This window comes from Panthera leo, chromosome A1, assembly GCF_018350215.1.
Source record: "Panthera leo isolate Ple1 chromosome A1, P.leo_Ple1_pat1.1, whole genome shotgun sequence".
Taxonomy (NCBI): domain Eukaryota; kingdom Metazoa; phylum Chordata; class Mammalia; order Carnivora; family Felidae; genus Panthera; species Panthera leo.
In genome coordinates, this window is record NC_056679.1 from 91366390 (window position 1) to 91393377 (window position 26988).

Consider the following 26988-nt stretch of genomic DNA (forward strand, 5'->3'; position numbering starts at 1 on the left):
GACATGGCCTTCCTGATTAAGAACTAAAACCCGGGGTGGTAAGCAGAAGGAGGAAAGGGAGGAGACTCACAGGTTAAGTGGCTTGACTGGCTGGGGCAACAGATGTTACAGGTATAATTTTAGGGGGATTGGTTATAGGATGTTTGTAGTATAGCAACAGTGAAGTGTTCTAGCACTTTCAGAGTTAAATTAGTAAAACCATTGTAAAATTCTGACATCTGAAGGCATTTTCTCATAAGTCATATCACAGGATAAAAGTGTAGAAAGGCAGTACCAGGTTGTAGCCAGAGTTACTGAAAGTAGGCGCTCCAGGGCAAGGATGCCTAATGGGGGACGTAGAAGTTGGAGGGCAGGGCTTGCGTCAAGGAAAACCCAAACCTGGGGTGCCTGGGTGGTGCAGTTGGTTAAACATCTGACTCTTGATCTTGGCTCAGGTCTTGATCTCACAGTTTGTGAGTTCCAGCCCCGCTTCAGGCTCTGTGCTGATCGCAGGGACTCTTGCTGGGGATTCTGTCTCTCCTCCTCTCTGCCCCTCCCCTGTTTATACTTTCTCTCTCAAAATAAATAAGTAAACTTAAAAAAATTAAAAAAAGAATTGTTCGATCTCACTCTGAAATAGTTGTTTATAACAAAAAAAAAGTTGTATTTATGCAGCCTTTTCCCTTGTGTCTGAACAGCACATGTGAATATTCTGGTTTTAATTGCAGGCTGTTCTCCATAATGAAAATGGGAGTAAAAGCTGGAAGTGGTATAGTAGAATGGCAGTGGGTCTTTTCCTCTTGTCTGGGAACTGTGGAAAAGGTCCATAAGGGCCTTTTAGGTCAGTAGGCTCTAAATAACCCAAACTCTGTGCTGGGAAATCTGCCAGCATTAGGGTTAGCTCCTGCTGCCAGTGTTTGCTGGGATAATACTATCAGGAGCACAATTAATACTGCCCCCAAACCCCCAAGTCCTGTCGTGAGAGAGATGGGAGCAGAAAGAGCAATGATTCTGGAGAAAGTCTGTGCCCTCTCATTACACCCCACAGGGAGAGGGAAGTGGGCTTCCTGGTCCCCAACTCTGAGTGTGGAGACCTCCAAAAAAGTCCCACCAAAGACTGGAGATGCTTGCACCGTGGGGAGACCATCTGTTGGTTTCCTGACTGGGCATATGGGCTTGCTGATCAGCCCTCACTCTCCCAGAGCAGGGAAGAGAAAATGGGCAGAGATGGGAGAACGGAGAGAAGGAAGAAGGCTGGCAGAGAAGCTAGCTGTGTGCCATTGCAAGGACGTGTGAGTTCCCCGAGCGCTGGTGGCCCCTGTGGAAGACATGTGACAGCTACTTCATAGGACAAAATCTGTGCCTTCCAGGAAAGGGGAGTTCTTCAGTAACATAAACGCCATTTGGGTGGGACTGGGGAAGGGGCGGGAGGTTACAGGGGTTGAGTGAGAGCTGAGACCCTCTCTGAGACCCTCTCTGACCTTCTCTGAGCCCGCTCTGAGACCCTCTGGTAATCCCTGGAAAATCCCCTATGAGCAGCCCACAGAGATAAAAGCCCATAAGTGAGGGGTGCCTGGGTGGCTCAGTAGGTTAAGCATCCAACTTCAGCTCAGGTCATGATCTCATGGTTCCTGAGTTCCTGAGTTTGAGCCCCGAGTTGGGCTCACTGCTGTCAGGGCAGAGCCTTCCTCAGATCTTTTATCCCCCTGTCTCTCTGCCCCTCCCTTGTTCGTGCTGTCTCTCTCTGTCTCTCAAAAATAAACAAACAACAACAACAAAGCCCATAAGTAAGACAGACAAGCCAGAAGAGCAGCAAATAGGAACAGAGGAGAGACAGCTCCCTTACTTGGTCAAGGAGAGTACCCCTACTAGATTTCCCCCCTCTCTTTCTTTCTCCAAATCAGGAAGAGTACATCTACCAGCATCCCCCTCCCCTTCCGTACTCCAAGCCAAGGCACATTGTGAGAGAGTAGAACACAAGAGATCGAAGATTTAGACTGTTCTTGACCACTTTAAAGCACCATTTTTATAGTATGCAATGGCTTAAAATGAATGAATCTGGCCAGGATGTTTTTAGGAGACCTGCCAATAGAAGATCAGTTACTAGAAAAAATAATCTCTTGTTTCATGGTTTAAACCCCAGCAGGTGGAGATTCCACAGTGAGTAGGAGATATGGCAATTCCTCTTACTCTGAATGGATATTCACCACCCACCCCGTGAATATTCATTCAATCTCCCATGCAGCTTCCTGTTAACAAGAGTGCTAACTAATCTTTTTAAAAAGATTTTATTTATTTATTTTTGAGAGAGAAAGAGAGAGAGTGTGTGCAAGCAGGGGAGGGGCAGAGAGAGAGAGGGAGACACAGAACCCAAAGCAGGCTCCTGGCTCTGAACTGTCAGCACAGAACCCGACTCGGGGCTCAAACTCAAGAACTGTGAGATCATGACCTGAGCCAAAGATGGATGCTTAACCAACTGAGCCACCCAGGCACCCCTATATAACTTACCTATGTGGATGCCTGGTTTCCTGCACTAATCTCTTCTGAGTCTCGGTAGCACGTGGCTGTCTCTGAGACATCTGGTCTTCAGCATTGAGGGTTTGTGTTCCTGGACCTCAAAACCAGAGCTGCTGAGTGCCCAGACCCCAGCCCAAGCCAGCTCCACTCTGTGGGGCTCTTTGTGGCATCCAAGGAGCTTCTCCTTCTGGGACACCTCAATTACGTGGTCATAGACAATAGTGGATGGACAAACACAAGGAAGCAACTGGCAGAAAGGTGCAGAGTAGGGACAGCATGGGAGGGTCTCGAATGTCTGCCAGAAGACTCTCTGTTGTGGGGCTCTTTTAAGAGCCTGCAATCACTGACCCTAGCGCCACTAACCTGAGCTGTCTCCTTCGTCTCCCACTGCTGCTTTTCTACGTCCTCCTTGGAAACGTGCCTGCTCTGTCCTGCAGTGGGCAGCACATCCTGAAAAGAGAGACTTGTACATGTCAAACCAGGACACATGCCCCCTTTGAACTTGGTCAGGTGCAAAGGGATTTTACGTGTCTGTTATTCCGAAGGTAAATCTATATGTTTATGTTCACGTGAATCTGTCTGTTGTTGGAGGTCCCGTGTCCACACCTGCTTTTCAGCCCTTCTTACCTGGCTGTTCTCTGTTGCTGTGAAATGTGGTCATGGAACCCCTATCTCCACTGGCTCCTTGCTTGACCCTGGATGATTCAACAGTGTCAGCCAGGGCTGAAGACTGAGGAACCTGTTCTCACTGGAGGAGAATATTTAGAGTTAGATAGATAATGTGGTTCTCTCAGGTCTGGCTTCGATGATTGGGAACAAATAAATAGATCTTCCTTCCCTGGAGGTTGAGACTCCCTTAGGGACCAGGGCAGCCATAGTTGCCAAGGTTGGGCATCCCCAGGGTGGATTCCCCCTGGCTCCACTAGAGGCGCACTTACCAACCACTCTGTTCCTATTCTCTCTGGACACAGCTATCTCTGCTTGAGGGGAACTCCTTTTAGTGCTCAGACTTGATGCTTCCCACTGCCTCAAGAATGTCTCCTCTCCTGCTTGTGTCACCTTGTATCTTGTTCTGTGCCCAAAATAGACCTGAAGAAAAATTGTAGAACAAGTGAAATTGGCCCACATACATTGGTAGCATCTCTGTTCTGTACACTTTGCCCCTGAACTGACTCTTTTGTATAATCTGTAAGGTTTTAGGACCCTGGATTCTTTCTTCTTTCAAATACAAAGTTTGATCTGTTGGTTTGTACTAAGAAATTAATTATGGGTTTTGTTTTGAGAGAGAGAGAGAGATTGAATGTGCACAGGGGAGAGGCCGAGGGAGAAGGAGACATAGAACTGTAAGCAGGCTCCACGCCCAGCACGGAGCTTCACGCAGGGTTCCATCTCACAATCATGAGATCATGACCTGAGCCAAAATCAAGAGTCAGATGCTTAACTGACTGAGCCACCCAGATGCCCCCCTAAGAAAGTGAATATTAAGAGCAGAACCTCAAATCTGTATTTTAACATGTAATAGTGACTGTGTCCCTGGCACAGGAAATCAGAGGCACCACCTAGAGATATTTGCCTGAAGACAGAGGGTAGGGTATAGTGGGTATGGGCTGTGTATGGAGTCATTTAAATAGTTATCTACTGGCTATTGGAATTTGGGTGTGTATTTCTAAGTTTCCATTTGTATGTCCTACAAAAAGCAAAATTTTTAATTTTTTTTTTAACATTTATTTATTTTTGAGACAGAGAGAGACAGAGCATGAACGGGGGAGGGTCAGAGAGAGGGAGACACAGAATCTGAAACAGGCTCCAGGCTCCGAGTTGTCAGCACAGAGCCTGACGAGGGGCTCGAACTCACGGACCGCGAGATCATGACCTGAGCCTAAGTCAGCCGCTTAACCGACTGAGCCACTCAGGCGCCCCCAAAAAGCAAAATTTTTAACAGGTGAGTTTTCAAAATTCACCTTTAAAAAAATTTTTTTTTAATGTTTATTTGTTTTTGAGAGAGACGGAGTGTGAGCTGGGAAGGGGCAGAGAGAGGGAGACACAGAATCCAAAGCAGGCTCCAGGCTCCGAGCTGTCAGCACAGAGCCCGATGTGGGGCTTGAACTCACGAACCGTGAGATCATGACCTGAGCCGAAGTCAGACGTTTAACTGACTGAGCCACCCAGATGCCCCCACAAAACTCACCTTTTAAAAAAAGAAAAAAGAGGGGCACCTGGCAAGCTCAGTACATAGAGTGTATAACTCTTGATCTCGGGGTTGTGAGTTCAAGCCTCATGTTAAGTGGAGAGATTACTTTAAAAAATAAAAACCTTTAAAACTATATAAATAATTTTAAAAAGTACACAAATATGAAGTTGGCCAGAAATGTTTATGTAAAAAATTAGAGAAAAAGAGTGACACGATTAATTACAGATAAAGCAGTAATAAAGTTAACCAGAAGCATAAATCATAAAAGAGTAATATTTTATAATAGAGGAAAAACTCATAGAAACTCAAATGAAACATCAAATGAAGCAATGTAACAATAGTTTCCATAAAGCAAAAGCTCATAATGGCAGAGATTTTGTTTAAACAGTGAAGAAATTTTGATTTAAAATACATCCATTTCCACTCTGGAAATAGAGATTACACATTCTTTTTCAAGCCCAAGGAACAATCACAAATAGTGACCATTTTTTAGGCTACCACAAAAGCTATTAACAGAGTCCCCAAACAGTGATTTTAGAGGCTACATTCTCTTACAGTCTCCATTACATAATCAAAAATTGGAAACCAAAAATCCAAATGTAAAAAGAAGTGTCCAGTTGATAAAGTTTAAAGCATTGTTTATAATTTTCATATCAAAAAGAATATTAAAACCAAATAATTTATAAATTAAAGAAAACATTAATATAAAAACCTATGGGAAAATGGCTTTCAATGCTCTTGTTAATAATGAATATAAAAAATAAATAAATCAAGTATTTGGTGAAGCATTTTTTAAAAGTTTATTTAATTTATTTTTTTAGTAATCTCTGCACCCAACATGGGGCGCAAACTCATGACTCTGAGATCAAGAGTAGTGTGCTCTACCAACTGAGCCAGCCAGGCACCCCTCAAGCATTTTATTTTTTAAATTACTTTAGTCAAATAAATATATTAGTACAGCTTTGAAAGTCAAACAAGTCTTTAGATGGAAAACCCAGTTCCCTAATGTTCATCTCTCCACCCCTGGGTCCCACTGCCCAGTGTAAGCACTTTTATATTTTTCTGAATAGTATACCTATAATGCTACTTTTTATTGAAGTATAGGCGACACACAATGCTACATTAGTTTCAGGTATATAATGCTTCTTTAAAATTGTTTTATTTGGGGTGGGGGGGAGAGAATCCCAAGTGGGCTCCGCACTGCGCATGGGCTCCATCTTATGGCCCTGGGATCATGACCTGAGCCAAAGTCAAAAGTCAGACGTTCAACTGACTGAATCACCCAGGCACCCCTATAATGCTATCTTTGATTTTTGATTTGCAATCTTATCTATACCCTCTTCCCATTTGAAAGGGTGACTGTCCCATTTCCTCTTCCTCAAATCCTTTTAATACAGGCACATCGCATTTTGGGGGCATGTCAATATTTATTATTGACATTCTGACTCTGTTATTCACTGTTGGTGTACTTATCTTAATTATTTTCCTGTACAACTTTTGAATGTCCCTGAAATTAATCATTGCCTAGTTTTTTCATTTGTTTGATTTTTATGCCTTTATTCTTTCCCTATTCCAAAATTAGTTCTTTCTTATTTTGAGTTTTATTTGATAGGCAATAAACATTACTCATTTAAGGGTACACTTGGATGACTTTTGATACTCGTGTGCATGACCACAATCAAGGTATGAAATGGTTCCATCATCCTAAAGGTTTTCTTGTTTCCCTTTACAGCTAGTACCCTTTCAGGACCACATAGGTTCTTTGAATTATTATATAAATTATGATATCAGTTTGGCAATTTCTATGAGAAATCCTGGTGAAGTTTTGATTGAGATTGCATGGAATTTTATCAATTAAGAATTGACAGCTTAACAATATTTAGTCTCCTGGCCTAAGAGTAGAGAATATTTCTACATTTTAAAAGGTTTTCTAAAAAAATAAGTAAGAGGTTTTCTTTAATTTCTCTCATGAATGTTATTTTTAGTTTTTAGTGTACAGATTGCTCATATTTTTGACAGCTTTAAACACTAAATATTTCACTTTTTAAAATGTTTTATTTATTTTTGAGAGAGAGAGAGAAAGGCAGAGAGAGAGGCAGAGACAGAGAGAGAGAGACAGAGAACGAGTAGGGGAGGGGCAGAGAGAGAGGGAGACACAGAATCCGAAGAAAGCTTCAGGCTCTGAGCTGTCAGCACAGAGCCCGATGTGACGCTCGAACCCACAAACCACAAATTCATGACCTGAGTCGAAGTCGATGTTCAACCAACTGAGCCACCCAGGCACCCCTAAATATTTCATATTTTTATGTTACTGTAAGTGGTACTAATTTTTAATTTGAATTTTTTATTATTTGTTTTTATATGATTTAAAAAATATTGATCTTGAATCCTGAAACTTTGTGAAATTAACTTTAGTAGATTGTTTATAATTCCACCAGAAATTCTACATGAATGATTATTGTTTCCACTCACACAGGCAATTTTACTTCTGTCTTTCTAATCCAGTTGTGTTTTAATGAAGGTATTTTCTGCTCACAACACTTCTGATAACAAATGTATGGGTTTTGTCTTGTTTTTTATTTTTTTCGCCCCACACTGACAACCAGTTCTCTATCCTAACCCTCAGGATACCAACTCAGTGTCCTACAATTAAATTCAGTGCTGACACTATCCTGACCTAGCACAGACCCCAGAGGTTAAGGGCTCCGTCCTACAAGGCTGACCTCAGATACCAGTTACAATTAGTTGGTCCCCAGGTTACCCACACTCTGTCTAATTTGGCTACAAATTGAGGTTTCCATGACCTCCTCCTCAGGGTAGATAATTTTCTCTAATGGCTTATAGAAATCAAGGAAACACTTTACTTACTGTTACTGGTTTATTATAAAGGACATTATAAAAGATACAAATAAATAGCCAAATGGAGAAGCACCATAGGGAAAGGCCAAGGGTGGCCCTCATGCAGGAGCTTCTGCCCCCATGGAGTTTGGGGTGTGCCACCCTCCTGACACACAGGTGCTCTCTGAAGCTCTCTGAATCCTGTTGTTTAGGAATTTTTATGGTGACTTCATTATGTAGGCATGAATGGTTAAATCATCGGCCGTTGGTGATTAACTCAGTCTCTAGTGACTCCTCCCTCCCTGGAGTTGGGGAACTGGGGCTAAAAGTTCCAACTGTCTGGCACCTGGGTGGCTTAGTCAGTTAAGCATCCAACTGTTGGTTTTGGCTCAGGTCATGATCTCATGGTTTGTGGGTTCAAGCCTCGCATGGGACTCTGTGCTGACGGTGTGGAGCCTGCTTGGGATTCTCTCTTGCCCTCTCTCTCTGCCCCTCCCCTCCCCTCTTGCTCCAAATAAATGAATAAACATTTTTTAAAAAAGGTTTCAACTGTCTAATGACCTAGTTGGTTCCTCTGGCAACCAGCCCCCATCTGGAGGCTATCTTGGGGCACACCAAGGGTCACTTCATTAGCATGCACTTAGGTAATATCCAAGGGGATTATTATGCATAACAAAATATGGTCCTTTCATCCCCACCACTCAGGAAATCCCAATGGTTTTCAAAGTTCATGTGCCAGGAACTAGGGAGGAAGATTAAATATATATGTCCAATTACATCACATTTTTATTTCTTTTTATTGCCTCATTATACTGGCTGGAACATCCAGTACAATATTGAATGGAAGTGATAAGAAGATACATCCCTGTCTTATTCCTAATTTTAAGGGGAAAATAGTCACCCTTTCAACATTAAGTATGATGTTAGCTGTAGGTTTTTCATATGTGACTTTAATCAAGTTGAGCAAATCTCCTTCTGTTATTTTATTGAATGGTTTTATTATGAATGTATACTGAATTTTGTCTATTGCATTTACTAGGGCTATTGGGATCGTTTTCCTTTTTAACTTTGTATTTTTTTTAAGTTTTTTAAAATTTATTTTGAGATAGAGAGCGTGCACACACACAGTCACTGGCAAGTGGGAGGGGCAGAGGGAGAGAATCCCAAGCAGGCTCTGCACTGTCAGCGCAGAGCCCCATGCAGGGCTTGAACTCATGAACCAGGAGATCATGACCTGAGCTGAAATTGGACTCTTAATGGACTTAGCCACACAGGTGCCCTGTTTTTTTACTTAATTAATACAGTGAATAATACGGATTGAATTGCTAATGTTAATCCAAGTTTGCATTCCTGGGGTAAAGCCCATATAGTCATATGTATTATCCAATTCAGATATGATGGGATTTGAGTTTCTAAAATTTTGTCTAGGATTATTGAATCTGTATTCATAAAGGACATTGGTCTGTTATTATAATGTTTCATAAAATGAATTGGGAAGCATTCACATCTTTTCAATTTTCTGAAAGAATTTGTGTAGGGTTTTATTATACATTTCTTAAAAGTTTGATAGAATTCAGCAGTTGAAGCCATCTGGGCATTAAGTGTTTTTGTGTGTGTGGGGGGGGGGAATTTTTAACTACAAATTCCGTTATTAATTAGGTATTGAGCTAGTTCAGTTATCTGTTGTTGAGTGAGCTTTGATAGATTGTCTTTCATAAAATTGTCCATTTCATTGGGGCACCTGGGTGGCTTAGTTGGTTGAGCGTCCAATTTTGGCCCCAGTCATGATCTCAGTTTGTGGGGTCTTGCCCCACATTAGGCTCTGTGCTGGCATCTCAGAGCCTGGAGCTAGCTTCAGATTCTTTGTCTCTCTCTCTCTCTGCCCCTCCCCTGCTCATGCTTTGCCTCTCTCTCTGTCTCTAAAATAAACATTAAAAATTTTTTAAACTGTCCATTTCATCTAACTTATCAACTTTAGTGGAATAAAGTTGTTCGTAATAATCTCTTATTATCCACTTGATATCTGTATAATCTATACTGATTTACCTCTGTCATTCTTTGTATTCGTCATTTCTGTCTTATTTTTTCCTGATTGACTTCGCTAGAGGTTTACTGGTGTTTTCATCTTCTTAGTGAACCAGCCTTCAGTTTTATTAATTCTCACTGTTACCTATCTGTTTTCTATTTCATTGATTCACACTGTCAAAGAAAAAATCAGAACTAGATGTTAATTAAAGTGGCAAAAACAGACTTTATTCAGGATTATTGCAATAGGGGGATAGAATCCTCAGTACAGAGCCAGGCTTAATTCAGAATACAGCATGAGCAAGTGGGAATTTATCGTCAAGGAGCAAGGTGAAGGGCAGTGGTTGGAAAATTGCTAAGAGGAGACACCAGGTGTAATGGGGGACTCTAGTTAAGCTGAGCAAACGGGGTGGGGGGTGGGCACCTGGGAGGTTCAGTCAGTTAAGCATCCAACTTCAGCTCAGGTCATAATCTCAGAGTTCGTGGGTTCGAGCCCTGCGTCGGGTTCTGTGCTGACAACTTGGAGCCTGGAGCCTGCTTTGGATTCTGTGTCTCCCTCTCTCTCTGCCCCTCCCCCGCTCATGCTCTGTCTCTCTCACTCACTCAAAAATGAATGAACATTAAAATAAATAAACAAACAAACCGACTGAACAGGATTCTAGTTCAACCGACCGAACAGGATTGTTTGCTCAAGACAGGCCACAGTGAGTAGACCTCACTTGGAGGATGATGGAAGATGAGGAACCCTACCAGTTATGGGGAGTGGCCAGATATCAAGGGTGGGAGATTCTGTTTAAACTGACTGTGCCTGGTTCTTGTAAAACTGGATTTTAGAAGGAAGTACACAAGTGGACCTAAGAGAAGGTTCCAGAGCCTGACTAAAGTTTGGTCCAGGGAAAAATCTTTGTCAACAGTCGGATCTTTATTATGTTCTTTCTTCTGCTTACTTTGCAGAATGTCTGCAACTAGACATTCATGTGTTCAGTTTGTTAAGATAAAATTTAGGTGATTGATTTGAGACCTTTCTCTCTTTCTCTCTTGTCCAACTTTATTGAGGTATTAGTGATAAACTTGTAAGATAAGGTGTAATTGGTGGTGACTTTATGTATGTATAGTTTTTCTTTTCTAATATAAGCAGCGTTTCACAGTTTGTAATATGCATCTTTCCCTTATCACATCCTACGTGAAATTGATACAAGACTAATTCATGCATAATACAAGAACCTTGTGCCAGTGTACTTCCACTTCTCCTCTCCTGATCTTTGTCATACATTTTGCTCTTACATATATTATAAGCCCCATGCTACATTGTTAATATTGTTGTTTTAACGACTATATTTTACAGAGATTTAAATCATAAGAGAACATTTTATGTAACCATGTAGTTATTTCCATGCTATAAAATGTGCAGTCAAATACATTATTACTATTGTTGCTTTAAACAAGTGACTATCTTTAATAGAAATTAAAAATAAGAAAAAAAAGACCCCTTTGCCTTCACTTAACTCCTTTTCCAGCACTCTTTATTTTTTTGTGCAGACCTAGGTTTCTGACTGATATCATGTGTCCCTTCCTTTTTGAAATAGTTGCTTTAACATTCCTACTGGACACTTATTTCATTCCTTTATCTTTTTCAGTCTTTTATCATCCTGTCTTTAAGTTCATTGATTGTGTCTTTAGCTGCATCAAGTTGACTGATAAGACAATCAAAGACATCCTTCATTTCTGGTACTGTGTGTTGATTTCTAGCACTTCCATTTGATTCTTCTTTATAGTTTCCATCTGCCTCCTAAAATTACCCATCTGATCTTGCATTTTGTCTACCTTTTCCATTAGACCTTTAATTTAGTAATCATATTTATCTTAAACTCCTTAATACTTCTAATGTCTATGTTATGTCTGTTTATGATCATTGTTTTGTCTCTTCACATTGTGTTTTTTTCTTGCTTTTTGGATGCTTTGTAACTTTTTATTGAAAGCTGGACTGTGTTGTATAAAGTAGTAAATACTGAGGTAATAGGCTGTTAGTATGAGGATTTATGTTAATCTAGCCACAAGCTAGGTTGTGTTTGAGATTTGTTTTCCCAATGATTACCAGTTCTGAAAGTTGTTGTTGTTAGGGGAACTAGAAACTTTAAATTTCTCTAGTCTCTTTGTTTTTGTCTAACCTCTTGGGATCCCTTTTGTGTGGATCCCCAGAGAGAGTCTGTCCCTTGAACTCTCCCACCTGTAGTCCACAAATATTGCTTTTTTTAATGTTTTTATTCTTTTTTTTTTTTTTAGAGAGAGAGAGACAGTATGAGTGGGGGAGGGCAGAGAGAGAGAGGGAGACACAGACTCTGAAGCACGCTCCAGGCTCTGAGCTTGATGTGGGGCTCAAACTCATGAACTGTGAGATCATGACTTGAGCCAAAGTAGGACGTTTAACTGACTGACCCACCCAGGTGCCCCTCCACAATTATTATTATTGGAGGTTTGTTACCATGATAATGGGGAAAGGAAGATCAGGGGGCATTCTCTAATGTTGAGATTAAGTCTCGGTGCTTGGAATACACAGTGGGTCTGTGTTTGGGTGATCTGGTCACAGTGTTTCTGCTCCTCTAGGATTAGAGCTTTTCCTGAAGTCCAATTATCTTTCTTACCAGTTTTATGCCTTGAGGCTCCTTTTGTTAATTTAAGTGAGATGGGGGTTAGGTCTGAGTGGAGTTTATCTCCCCAGCTGCAGTGGATTTCATCAATGCCCTCAGCTGGTGTTCTTCCCCTGCAGATTAAGACTCTTTTTTTTTTTTTTTTTTTTTTTTTCCGATAAGGGAATTGGTCTGGGCAAATTTTGCAATGGTAACTGTTCCCCTTTCCAAGACAGCACCGTGGGGGAGCTCTCTCCAGATTGTCCCCATCCTCCCTGGGAGAGCCTGGTGGGGTTCCTGTAAGAAAAGCCTATGACAAAGTAGGAATTCCTCCCATGATTGTGGCCTCAGGGAGCTTCCCACTCTTGAGCTAGCCTACCCTCGGCCTCTAGCATCACATCAAAATTTCTAGTTTAATGTTTTGACTGACTTATGAGGAGGGCAGCAACTTCTGTCCCAGGTAAAGAAAATGTCCCAGGTTCCATGTCTCATTGAAGGTGCCTCTCTCTCCCCAGATTTCAAGATGGCTGTTTGCGCCATCAGTGGTGACCTCAGTTTTTGGATGGGTTCTCAAGAAGTCATTAATTTCTGCCTGTCCACCTTTTGTGGTTGTTATTGTTACGAGCATGGATGGAATACATGTCTCTAGAGCTCTAAGCTGACACCTCAAGTTCTAAAATTCTTTTTAATTTTGCCTGAATCACTGTCTTTCCCACAGAAGTATTTTTGCTGAATCTTTATCCAGCTGTCTTTTACTATAAAACCAAAATCTTGATGGGGACCCCACCTATATTGCAGATATTTAGATATTTTGATACCCAGGCCATTCACTGGTGACATAGACTCAAACCTTAGTCCTGCTCCATGAACCTTCTTCTAGGCCCATCTGTGTACTTCCTTATAAAAGCCAGTTTTCTCAAGAAACCTGCAAAGTCAGTCTAACCAGAACTCCCAGACCTTGATATCCTGTCACCCTCCAAATCTGATAGGATTCCTCATCCTTCATCATCTCCCAGATGATGTCTGACCACGCTGGCCTGTCTTCAGCAAGGATCCTGTTAGGTCACTTTAGCTAGAATCTCCCACTCACGACCCCCGAGGTTTCTTCCTAGCAATTTTCCATTCACTGCCCTCCACTCTGCTGCTTGGATATAAATTCCCATTTGCCCATGCTGAATTTGGCCTTGAGCCCACTCTCTCTCCCCCACTGTGAAGTCCCATTGCAGTGATCCCTACACCTATTCCAGTGGTTCTGGATAAAATCTGACTTATCACCTTTAGCAAGGGTCCTTGAATGTTTCTCTCTTTAACTCTGGTGATCTGCCTGGGGCTGGAGTGAGCCCATCTTGAAGACACTGCTTCTAAGCAGAATTCCTTACTTCATACTGGCAGCCTGGCACAGGAAGCTTATCATTTTAAAAAGACTGTTCTTGGGGTGCCTGGGTGGCTCAGTCGGTTAAGTGTCCTACTTCAGCTCAGGTCATGATCTCATGGTTCTTGAGTTCGAGCCCCATGTAGGGCTCTGTGCTGACAGTTCAGAGCCTGGAGCCTGCTTTGGATTCTGTGTCTTCCTCTCTCTCTGTCCCTCCCCTGCTCGTGCTCTATCTCTCTCTCTTTCTCAAAAATAAATAAAAAACATGAAAAAAAAATTTTTTTAAAGAAGAATTATCACCTCATGGATTTGGGAGGTCCTGGTGGGCTGTCTGTGTGTGGGAGGGAGGGGGAAGTGGCAGTGAATAGGGTACCTATTGAGAAGCCGGGGACTGAGAGAGTCAGAGTACCTGAGAAGGTTAGAGTACCAGTGGACATCATATGGTCAGGGTGCCTAGGCAGATCAGTATATGTCTTTACATGGTACAAATGTCCTATGGGTCAGCTGGTGTGTAGAGAATATCTCCTGGGTTGGGCTTTGGGGGCTGGGTGGTTTTTCAGTGTCAGCATGCCCTTTGCAAGATAAGAGCAAGGGGGGGCGGGGTGTGTTTCTGAATGGACTAGAGGGCAGGATTCCCTTGAGTGTCTGGATCCTTTGAGGCCAGGGAATATCCTTTTTTATTATTATTAAATTTTTAAAAATGTTTATTTATTTTTGACAGAGATAGAGACAGAGTATGAGTGGGTGAGGGGCAGAGAGAGAGAGGGAGACACAGAATCCAAAGCCAACTCCAGGGTCTGAGCTGTCAGCACAGAGCCTGATGCAAGGCTCAAACTCATGAACTGTGAAATCATGACCTGAGTCAAAGTCGGATGCTTAGCTGACTGAGCCACCCAGGCGCCCTAAGGTAAGGGAATATCTTATATGGTCAGAGTGTCCCAAACCTCACCACGGCTTTGTCTGGACATGTCCAGGGTCTAGGTTCTGGGTGTCCTAAAAGGTTGTGAGGAACATCGTGAATTCAGGCTATCATGCTGACTATAAGGTACAGAAGTCAAAACTTCTTGGAGGGCTCATGTGTCTGAGAGACTGAATTCAACCCTGTGCCCTAGGGACTCAGGAATCAGGTAAGGTCAGAATGACTCTGAGGGCTGGAAGCTCTTAGGGATGGTAGTAAAATTAGAATGACAATAAAGTAACATTTTTGCCTGTGTAATTATGTTCAAGGAACAGTCCTAAATGCTTCTCTTCCATTAACTCTCAATCATTGTGTCTTCACCACGTAGGTACAGTGGATCCTCATTTTTTGTGGATCCCGCATTTGGGAAGTCACTGAGGGTTATTTGAAACCCCAAGGTCAGTACCCTTTTGCAACACGCTTTGGCACTTGGATGGTCATTTGCAGCAATGCGCGTGCGCAGCGAGGCAACTACTTTGAGCTGCCGCGTTCCCAGCTGAGGTCAAACAGAGCAACTACTCTGGCTTCCTGTTTTAACTGTCATACTGTAAATAGATGTCTTTTTGCGGTCTCTTAAGTGCCGCCATTTCTCACATATTTGTGCTTTTCCTGGTAATTTCGCTGTTAAGGCAGCTTCCAAGCATAGTGTTGAAGAGCTGTCCGGTGTTCTCAAGTGCAGGAAAGCCATGATGTGCTTCAGGGAGAAAATACATGTGTTAGACAACCCTCGTTCAGGCATGAGTCACAGTGTCATTGGCCATGGGTTCAACGTTAATAAGTTAGCAATATACATTAAAATAAGATATCTTTAAACAGAAACACATACAACAAGGTTATGTATGGATCAGGTGATGAAAATGTTGTGGCCAGAGGCTCTCGGAAACCTATTTTTTGGAGTTATGGTTCAACATCCACTAATTCAGTGTTCGTAGTGACTTTATGAAACAGACTACCTCAAATAAAGAGAATCAACCATATTACTTTCCCCAGATGATAAAGCAGAGGCACAGAGATATTAAGAAATGAGCCCAGGATCACATAGCTTAGCAAGTGGTACAGCTGGGATTCGAACCTGGGGCAGTTTGGCTTCCGAACTTATACTCCTTCCTTCCACACTATTCTCCTTCTTGTGGGGTGAGAGGATCCTGGGTGTCAGGCTTCCTTGGAGGTCAGGATTGGGGGTTGGAATCAGGATGCCCTGGAAGACCAAATGCCTCTAAGCCTTCCAGCCCCCTGAGGGGTTATGGTTCTCTGAAATGTCAAGTCAAACTTGCAGTGTCTCAGTGTCTTTGGGGAGCAGGGGTAATGGGTCAGAGTTTCTTTGTAATATCAGAGTACCCTGGGGGCAATTAGGCTGTACTAGATAGCTGGTCAGTTTCCTTGTAGAGTTAGGGTATCTTGAGGCTGCAGGATGTACTAGAATTCAGCACTTGCTTGTAGGTTCAAGTTGATGCATGTTACTGGGTCTTGGGAGATCAGAATGTCATGGGGGCTTGGGTTGCTCCAGGAGGTCATGGTATATGCTGGGGTAGAGGGAGAAAGGTTGGTGTCTTCCATCAGTGCTTCTCAACTTTAATGCTCTTATGGATCAAAAGTTTGTGTGTCTCCTGCACCTCCATTCATGTGTTGAAGCCCTAATCCCAATGTGATGTCATTTGGAGGTGGGGCCTTTGGGAGGCGATTAGGGTTAGATGAGATCTTGAGGGCAAGGGCCACATGATGGGATTAGTATCTATACAAGAAGAGGAAGAGAGACCAAAGGTGGTTTTATTTCTGCCATGTGAAGGCAAAGAAGACAGCTGTCTACATCCCAGGAATAGAACTTTCACCAGGAACTGAATCAGCTGACACCTTGACCTTGGCTTTTGCAGCTTCCAGACCTTGAGAAGGGTCTACTGTTTAAGCCACCCATCCTTTGGTATTTTGTTATGGCAGCCTGAGCTGGTGAAAATAAATGGATACCCGTTTATCCTGGGGATCTTGTTACAATGCAGATTCTGGTTCAGTAGGACTCAGGTGGACTCCAAGATTCTGCATTTCTAAGAAGCTTTCATGTGCTGCTGATGCTGCTGATTGTGGACCATACTGTAAGCATCAAGATCCTAGAGAATTTTTTTTTTTTGGTCTTAAATTGTCAGGGTGCTTTTAAAAGGATGTGTGCGAAAGATGAGCATGACCGTGGTGATTCAGACTGTCCCTTAGTCCCACTAAGGTGGACTCCAAGATTCTGCATTTCTAAGAAGCTTTCATGTGCTGCTGATGCTGCTGATTGTGGACCATACTGTAAGCATCAAGATCCTAGAGAATTTTTTTTTTTTTTTGGTCTTAAATTGTCAGGGTGCTTTTAAAAGGATGTGTGCGAAAGATAAGTATGATCGTGGTGATTCAGACTGCCCCTTCCATGAGGGGTAGGGTGTCCTGAGAAGTTAGAACCTCATGGCAGGGTTAGAGGGATCTTCTAGTAGAGGCAGAACATTCTGGATTTCAGTGCGTCCTAGAGTATCCTAGAGTCCTGGGGTATCAGGTTGTCTTTAAAGGGTCAGGATCCCCCAGGGATGTCAGAATGTACTTTCTGGGTCTAAGTGATCTCAAGAAGCAGAATATTGTGGGTGTCAGGGTTTCTTGACTGCTCCGGGATCCTAGGTGCTTCAGCATTTCCTTGAAGACTCAGAATGTCAGGATGGCGTGGGCATCTCAGTGTCTCACGGAGTCCTAAAGTCCAAGCAGTCAGGATGTACCCAGAATTCCAAGGCTCTCAAGGGCCAGGGTTTTCTGAATGTCTGCGTGACCCTGGAAGGTCTTGGAGTCCCAGGGGTTCTGAGTGAGTGAGGAGGTGACATTTGGGAGAGGAAAGCAGACAGCCCTTGAGAACTATGGTGTCCTGGAGATTCAGCCCATGGTTGAGGTTGTCCTGAGGTGGGGGAGGGTGTGTCTAGTATATTCTGAGAATCAGGGTATCAAGGAGGGGCCAGAATGCACTTGTGTCTTTTAGTTTTTTAGTTACCTGGAAACAGATCCTTGGATATTCACCCACATGCTGAGATGCCAGGCAGGCCCTACTCCTGGCCCTCATTCTGGTGCAATCCTGCACCCCCTCTCCCCACGGTGGGGTTCTGGGGAAGGGTCTTAGGAGGAATGCATTTTCTTCTTATCCTGTCTGCTCCCAGGAGGGGATTTAACAGGACAAAAGAACTTGGTCCTCTGGGAATACGAGCTCTTGGCCCCAGTCCCTGGACCCTCCAACTGAGCACCTTCCCTCATCCGGCTTGTGATCCTCCCCTGACGAAGGGGGCTCTGGTGACCAGGCAATGATTGGATGGGCCCCCAGGGGCGAGGGGCAGGTCACTCCTCCAAGGCTCAGGGAGAAAGAGGTGGTGTGGGATTGCAGGCTGGGAAAGTAGGCAGCTGAGAGCAAAGGGAGAGAGAGAGAAGGGGCAGACAGTGGAAAGTATAGGCCAAGACAGAGAAACAGGGTCGGGGCAAGGCAGAGAGAATGCTATGATACTCAAGTGAAGGAATGGGGAGTTAGGGAAAAAAAATTAGAAAATAGGGGAGACAGTGAGAAGGACAAAGATATCCATCTGTATTTCCATCCAGAGAGTGAGAGGCATAAACACAGGGAGAAGGAGCAAGATAAACAGGCAGAGAGGGGAACGACAGAACCAGAGAAAGACTGACCCGGGCTCAGAGACTCAGGGACACAGGAACCTGGACTGTTTTTGGTCTTTGTTGTTAGCCATGGAAGCAGAAGGGAGGAGTGAGCAGGGTAAGCAGAAGAAGGGGCGACTTTGCAGCAGCCTCTGGCCCGAGGGCTACCCCGCCGCTGGGACTCTGACCTCCACGGTGGGTGAGTGAATCTCTGGGGTGGTCCTGAGGAGGCAGCAGGTGAGGGGGCTCCATGCTTAGGCTCCTGGGGGAGGGCATGGCTCCCCACAAGGAAGGCAAGAAGGGGAGATAAAAATCAGCCTCCAGAATGCTAAAAACCTTGGGCATCTTAGCAAGCACAGGGAGGGACAACGTCTTCGTTTGACAGACTGGACCCGCAGCCTTGGCATTGATGGACTGCTGAACAGCACACATGGTGGTGGGGCAGAGGCGAAGCTGAAATCTGGTTCCTCATCCCTGACCTCGTGGTTTGCCCACTGCACTGCCTCCTCTGAGATGGGCATCTGGAGGGGCCAGGGCTTTGGATCCCAAGAGAGCAGGGGACCACCAGTGGCTCAACGCGTGTGTCCCCAAGGTGGACAGTTGAGCCCCCGGTGGGAGCTGCTCCTTCGGTCCCCATGGGGATGGGTGCCTCAGCTCCAGACATCTCCTTTTCTCAGTGTGTGCCTTCCAGGTGTTTCCTTTCGCTCCGTGTCCTCTCTTCCCCGGCTGGCTCTCAGACTAATTAGTGTGGGGGCTTAGTGAGCCTGCAGGGAGGAGAGTCAAGCCTTTCCCACGAGCTCAGGTTCCTGCAGCCCGGTGGCCGGGCCAGGGCCGGGCCAGGGGAGAAGATGAAATGTAGGTGAGGGGAGGGTGTGTCTGAGTGGAAGAGGGAGGAATGTTTCATCTTCCCAGGTGAAGAAGGGTGGAGGAGGATGGGAGCAGTCTAGGGAACGTAGACATTGAACATGAGCCTTGAGAGCAGGAAACAAGTCACAGGTGTCCTACAGATCCGGACAGTTTGTTACTGTGTCAGAGCAAATAAGAGCCCCAGAGGGTGAGACCCAGAAGGACAGTACATGCTCCCAGAGAGGCGAAAGGCACACGGAGGGACACGTGTTGCATGGGAATGTTCCATGGGCCTGGACTTACAGGAGGCAGAAGTGCCCAGGGTGAGAAGTGAGGCTCAGGGGTGACAATGTAGGTGGAGAGCCCAGAATAAGCGCACTCAGAGATGAAGTGGGGGCTCAGGCGGAGCCGGATCCAGCTCCTTAACAGAGCTGAGGGGTTTTGGGGGGTGGGAGGCAAAGGGGATCTGGGCGGACCGGCATCCGAGGTTCCGGATGGACGGATGGGTCCACCCCACACAACCTCTCCCCTCCCCTCCATCCTCAGACATGAGCCCTCGGCCCTACAGGAACCTCTCTGGTGTAGGAGTGCGGAGACCACGGCTTTCCCCACAAGGTGCACAGAGGGGTCGCCCGCACTCCAGGCGCCGCCACCGAACCACCTTCAGCCCAGCGCAGCTGGAACAGCTGGAGGCAGCCTTTGGGAGGAATCAGTACCCTGACATTTGGGCCCGAGAGGGCCTCGCCCGGGACACAGGCCTCAGTGAGGCGAGAATCCAGGTGATGCCCCAGGATCCCCCACTTCTCCTGGGAAGAAATGTAGATTTGGTGCTCAGGAGCTATTGGGGTATAAATTCTCATATGGCATTATAACCCAAACCTAAACGTTCCCCAGAACATGGCCTCGCCCAGCAGTCAACATAACCTCACCTAAAATGAGACTGTCCCTTGAATGTAACCCTAAGCTCTAACCTGATTTTCAACACCCTACCCTCAACCTTCATAGGAATGTGAATCCTGAGCACTTGGATGTCCCAGTAGGTTAAGCCTCTGACCTTTGATTTCAGCTCAGGTCATGATCTCATGGTTTGTGGGTTCAAGCCCCAGGGCCTGCTTCAGATCCTCTGCCCCCCGACCCCTGCCCCTTCCCCACTCTTTCTCTCTCTCAAAAATAAACAAAACATTTTTAAAAATAGTGATGTGAATTCCAACAGAAATTCAATCTTAGCGTTTGCATGCATATGTACCCTTGTCCCTAACCATGGCCTTGAGACTCAGCCAGCCTGATGTGCCTTTCATCCGAACCATAGAAATCATCTTAAGTATAAAGCCGCCACCCTAAATCCAGCTGTCTATAACAATAAAATTCGTCATCAATAATCCTAGGGGAAGTTTCCTATTCTCTGTGGAGGGAAGATGCCATTGTGTCATATTGATCTCTTTCGTGTTGGAAGTTGATATTCTTAATTCACCCAAATTCATAGTACGGCAAATTTAGACACAGGTTGGGAGTGATGGTGTGGGTCTTGCTTTGTTAATCTAGGCCCAGCTGGCCTATGCCTTTGGGAAGAACTGTACTTCCTCTGCATGGTCAGAGAGGCTTATGCTCTGTACCTGAAGCTTGTGTCATTGAAGGGGAGGGGGGCTCTGATGTGACAGGGCCACCTATTTGAGAGAGAGGCGTTGATGTGGCTATTCTTCCCCTTCCTCAGGTCTGGTTCCAGAACCGCAGAGCTAAGCAGAGGAAGCAAGAGCGGTCACTGCTCCAGCCACTGGCCCAGCTGTCTCCTGCCACCTTCTCTGGTTTCTTGCCCGAGTCCCCTGCCTGTCCCTACTCCTACCCAACACCACCTGCACCCATGACCTGCTTCCCTCACCCCTACAACCATGCCCTTCCCTCTCAGCCCTCCACAGGCAGTTCCTTTGCTCGGCCCCACCAGTCTGAAGACTGGTACCCCGCCTTGCACCCAACTCCTACTGGTCATCTGCCTTGCCCCCCACCCCCAGCTATGCTTCCCCTTAGCCTTGAGCCACCAAAGTCCTGGAACTAAGGTTGAACAGGAGCTGATAAGGTAATCTCCCAGCCTGTGGCCCTGGTGAAACTCAGGGAAAGCTGGGTGGCTTCCCTTCCTTCTAAGGATCAAGTAGAAATTTGGTGATGGGCAGCTCAGAGATAGGAATTTAAAAATGGGAGATCTGAAGAAGGCATCCTGAGGTGATTAGTTGAGGGAATGTGGAGAGGTGAGTCTACTAGAAGATACAGATAAAATGCTCAGTGGAGGTAACCAGGTAGAAGGGTGGTATTGATGATGGAAGCAATTGTTGCCACTGGTGAATGGATATTAGTGAACGTGATACAACTTTTGGGGCTTCATTAATTGACATCACAATTGAAGATCTGCACCCAGCAGTTTCTAACTGATTTCAATACGGCTTTTGATTTAAAGTTTACCTGCTCTTCTTTCCCCCATCACCCACTCCCACTACCCAAATCAGTCATTAACTTTTGTTCATTAATGTTCTAGAAATATCTCTTGAATTTCATCTTTCCTGGCCCCATATCTTCTAACTAATCCTCCTCAATAACTCCCTTAGCTCCAGCCTTTCCCATTGCCACCAGACCCTGCAAATCTGATCATCACAGATCTGCTCTCCAATGTCTTATAAAAAAAATAAACAAATAAGATCTGAGTCTCCAACGTTACCTTCAACCTGACTCTTAAAATCAACCACGTGTCAGGGCACCCGAGTGGCTTGGTCGGTTAAGCATCCTACTTTGGCTCAGGTCGCGATCTCATGGTTGGTGGGCTCGAGCCCTGCTTCAAGCTCTGTGCTGACAGCTCAGAGCCTGGAGTCTACTTCGGATTCTGTGTCTCATTTCCTCTCCACTCCTCCCCCACTTGTGCTCTGTCTCTCAAAAATAAATTAATGTAAAAACAAAATTTAATCGACCGCATGTCATAACATATGTGGTTGCTGATAGAGAAGAAACATCTGATTTAGGGCTGATTTTCCAAAATGCCATTGTGAGTCTTAAGGCTCGCAAGAGGTCATTCCCAGGAAAAAAACCAGCGTGAAGTGCCCTGACCTGAGCCCTCCTAATAGAAACATGGTGTGGCCTAGCTGGTGGCACCATTTATATACCATATGGCTAATAATGTACTTATTTTACTCATAATTTACTTACTTATACATAAGCCTACCTCGCTTACTGTTAGACTTATAGAAAAATTCTGAGTACATAAGCCCCAAGGGCTTGGATATTCATGTTATTTGTAGTTTTATATATAAGCCTGGAGTAAAACCTCCTTATTATACTTTTGCTCTCCCATGTAACTACGTCCTTGGGCCAGACTGCCTTCCAGAAACATCATACCAGTTTGCATGCCTCCCAAAAGTACCCAAGTGTTGGTTTCAGCCCATCCTTGTTGGCCTTTACCATTTTTGACATTTTTATTCACTGAGAGTGATGTCTCCTTGATGATTATTTGTATGTTTTCGTTTAATCGACTGCTAGTGAGAGTTAAACAGTTTCATGCGTATTGGCAATTTATATTTTTTCTGCATCACTTCTTGGAGGCATTTATGTATTGATAGGGTCCTCTTTTATTAGCGATGGAGGCTTTTGTGCAGTAGGGATATAACTATCTGGTCATATGTGTTGCAGCTGTTTTTTGCCATTTGTTATTTTTGCTTTAGCCTTTCATTTGTTGTTGTTGTTGTTGTTGTTGTTGTTCTGATCCATGCATTCTTTATTCCATGGCCAACCACTGCTGCATCCAAGCCACAGTACACAAACCTCAACCCAGCCTTACAACAATCTGAGGTTTACAGTACATTTAAGGCTTTTACATTTGAAAAGAAAAGTTAAAATAAAACCAAAGAACGCCCAAACCCAAGCCCCCAACCAAGATGAGTAGTGTAGCAATTTTTAAGCATCTTACATTTCTGATGCTTACTCGGTGCAACTCCAGTGTCAAAACCCAAATAAGTCCTAAACTAGAAAGATTGGTTTAGTGATAAAAATTTTTTAATTTTTTTTAATGTTTATTCATTTTTGAGAGACAGAGACAGAGCACAAGCAGGGGAGGGGCAGAGAGAGAAGGAGACACAGAATCTGAAACAGGCTCCAGGCTCTGAGCTGACAGCACAAAGCCCAATGCAGGACTCAAACACATGAACTATGAGGTCATAACCCGAGCCAAAGTTAGATGCTTAACTGAGCGAGTCACCCAGGGACCCCAGTTTAGTGAAATTTTAATTACATAAATTCTTCAAAGCATAAACTTGTAATTTTTTGTCTTGGAAATGTTATAAAAAAATTTAATAGCAAAATACAGGAATAAAAACATATTAACAAAAGGTATTCAATCATTTACATTACAAACAAAGGATTTGCAGTTTGTTGTTGTAGCCTAATGTTTTGATTGTCTGGTTGGCCTAACACAGAGCCTAGCCCACTTTCCTTCTGTAAAGTTCTCCTTGTAGGCCTTTTTAAAGTACTGTACATATTTGCAATTATATTGTGCATAGATTCTTAATGGGTAGTTTTCTTTTGTGTTTTAGACTTTCTAAGCAAGGGTTTGTGAGAGAAGTAAGCCCATGCTCTAATGCTGTAGGTATCAATTGTATGTAACTTCTGTTTTCAGCACCTAGAATAGTACTGATTATGTAGAATTGAGAAAGTGTTCACCCAGTTCATTCTCTGTATTATGTGGTTTGGATGAGGAACCCCAGGGGAGACATCTCCCTTTGTTTTTACTGGCTTCACTCACATTTTCTCCACTATTTGAGTCAAAAATATTACATCCTGGGGTGCCTGGGTGACTCAGTCGGTTGAGTGTCGGACTTTGGCTCAGGTCATGATCTCACAGTTTGTGAGTTCAAGCCCTGCATCAGGCTTTGTGCTGACAGCTCAGAGCCTGAATCCTGCTTTGGATTCCATGTCTCCATCGCTCTCTGCCCCTCCCCTGCTTGCACTCTGTCTCTCTCTCAAAAATAAATAAAAATTTAAAAAATTAAAAAAATATATTATACCCTGAATCACCTGAAATTTATTTTAGGATGCTCAGTCATGCAAAATAGCCATGTAATTTCCTTTTGACCAGCTAGCTAGTCTTACCAATATAATCCATCCCATAGTCTAACACTGATTTGTAAAGTCCTATTTTTTCATACATGAAGTTCTCATATATATACAGGACAGCTGTAGACACCTAATTCTCTTCCATCAATTAGCTTGTCTGTTCTGGCACCTCTACCATAGGGTTTTAATTGCCAAAAATTTAAGGATTATTGGTATCTTTAAAATGTTAAATTGTCTTATCCAAACGCAGATGTGTCCTGTCATTTTTTCCAGACTTCTCTTGTGTCCCTCAGGAAAGTTCTTTATATATACACATGTATATATATATAAAACAAGTCTTGGGGCACCTGGGTGGGTCAGTCAGTTAAGCGTCCCACTTCCGCTTAGGTCATGATCTTGTAGTTAGTGAGTTCAAGCCCCGCTTCGGGCTCCGTGCTGACAGCTCAGATCCTGGAGCCTGCTTTGGATTCTGTGTCTCCCCCTCTCTCTGCCCCTCCCCTGCTCGCACTCTGCCTCTTTCTCAAAAATAAATAAACATTAAAAAATTTTTTTTAATTAAAATGGTAACAACAAAATTCAGTATTTAGGTATAAATTTAATAAAATATGTGCAGGATCTGTATGCTGAAAACTATAAAATTCTAATGAACATAACTAGATAACACTTAAGTATACAGGATACCATTTTCATGGCTCAGAAAACTCAATATTCTGAGGTCAGTTTTCCCTAATTTGATCCAGAGATTCAGTGCAATTCTAATCGAAGTCTCTGCAGGCTGTTTGTTTGTAGATATTGACAAGCTGATGAAGAGTTGTAAGCAGCACTCTGAGAACCCTAGATCTGGAAACGTGAGGGTTGATTGGCTGATGAACAAATTTTGCTTTCTCTCAACGTACTTGGTGTTTCCTGCACACTCGCAGACCACATCGCACCCACAGATGAACTTGGGCCAGAGCAACCCTGGCCCCTTGAGAGCAGACACTGGAACCAGTGAACCCATCACTTGGGAGGTTTTTTTTTTTTAACCCTGCCCCGGCTCTACAGCTGGAGGGATTTGGGCCAGATCAGCTCCTCCCCAAAGTCGGCCCTTCTGCGGACTCGGTGAGCGTCAGTGCGCCAGAGCGCAAAAGGACTGCAATCCCCAGGATGCTCCGCGGCGTTTCCGCCTGCACGCGGTTGCCTAGGGGAGCAGCCTCTGACTTGGAAAGAAGTTGGCTGGCTGGGGTTGATTCAGCTGCAGTCTTGGTGAGGAGGCGGCAGGCTTGGATCCCGCGGGGAAAGGCTTTGGTAGAGCCCGTCGGAGCAGCAGGGGAGAGACGCCCGCCCAGATGGGCTCCAAACCGGAACTCCAGAGGGCCCTTCTGATGTCCCTCAGTCCTCTCCTGACCTTGAGGATGCCTGTCCCATTTCAGAGGCGAAGCCACTGAGTCTCTGAGTCTCGTCGTCTTGGAACAGCTGCCGCGTGTCTGCTTATCTGGTTTATGCTTTCTAATTTTCAGGAAACGCTTGTAAGTTTCTCACGTGGCTTCTTAAAATTACTCCCAGGGATTTGCTTTTGTTGCTACGTTAATACGATGCCCTTCTCCCTCCCTCCACCACATTGTCTTGATTGTTTTATTAGTCACAAATAGGAAAGCTTCTGCTTATTCATGTATCAGTCACCTTGCTGAACCGTCTTCTGAATTCTTAACCATATTTGTGTATGTGTTCCTTGTTCCAGTAGTGTTGGAAAAGTTCAAGACATTTACCTCTCTTTTGGGGTTTCAAATTTAACTGCATTGGCAAACACTTCTCGAACCAGGTGGCGTAAAGGTGTTAATAAAGCGGCCTGATTTTGCACAGGTGGTGTGGAGATACCAATAGTGTTTGAACACCAAGGGTTTGCTTTAATTTAGATACTGTTTGACGTGAAGGGAAACGTCATCCTAGTCATGTTAGTGATATTTGTATATATGTGCTCATTTATACATAAAGTAGGAAAATGTATGAGGTTTCAACCAAGACTTAAATTTAAATGGATCTTTTTCCTGTTTTGCCATTTAACATCATACGTAATATAGAATCCTTCACAGTGGACCCACTGTGAATCCCTGGGATAAATCCAACGTGATGTATTAGTCATTATTTAATATACCTTAGATTCTATTTGGTTATCTGATTTTATTTATTAGGATATTTTTCCTCCTCTTTATCAGGTTCAGGTATAGATTCCTTTGCATAATGAGCTAGATCGATATACATCTTTTGTGGTTTTTTTTCTAAAAAAAATTCTGTATGCAATGGAAATCATCTCTAAAATGTAAAATCATCTAGATTCAAAGCCTCTGGGGTATTATTCTTTGTTCCATTTTATTTATTTTTTGTTTTAATGTTGCTTCTTTCTGAATGTATTTTCTTCCATGTTGTCAATTTCGTTGGTGTTCTCAATTTTATGAGTAAATAAGAAGCCACAGTTGTTTTTTTGTTTGTTTACATTTTCTTTCACCAATGCTATATACACAATTCCTTTTTTTAATTTAATTTATTTTTTAAATTTACATCCAAATTAGCATATAGTGCAACAATGATTTCAAGAGTAGATTCCTTAATGCCCCTTACCCATTTAGCCCATCCCCCCTCCCACAACCCCTCCAGTAACCCTCTGTTTATTTTCCATATTTAAGAGTCTCTTATGTTTTGTCCCCCTCCCTGTTTTTATATGATTTTTGCTTCTCTTCCCTTATGTTCATCTGTTTTGTACCTTCAAGTCCTCATATGAGTGAAGTCATATGATACTTGTCTTTCTCTAATTTCGCTTAGTATAATACTCTCTAGTTCCACCCACGTAGTTGCAAACAGCAAGATTTCATTCTTTTTGATTGCCGAGTAATACTCCATTTGAGATATATATATATATATATAT

General features: G+C 43.7%; 1 protein-coding gene across 1 annotated transcript; it reads left to right on the top strand.

Annotated features, from left to right (window-relative positions):
* The first annotated feature begins 18245 nt into the window (after nucleotides 1-18245).
* Nucleotides 18246-21074, top strand: PROP1 (PROP paired-like homeobox 1). The gene is made up of 3 exons (XM_042905472.1): nucleotides 18246-18354; nucleotides 19548-19780; nucleotides 20713-21074. Exons 1-3 carry the CDS (start codon nucleotides 18246-18248, stop codon nucleotides 21049-21051), a joined length of 681 nt encoding a protein of 226 aa, XP_042761406.1. The 3' UTR covers nucleotides 21052-21074.
* Nucleotides 21075-26988: the final 5914 nt, after the last annotated feature.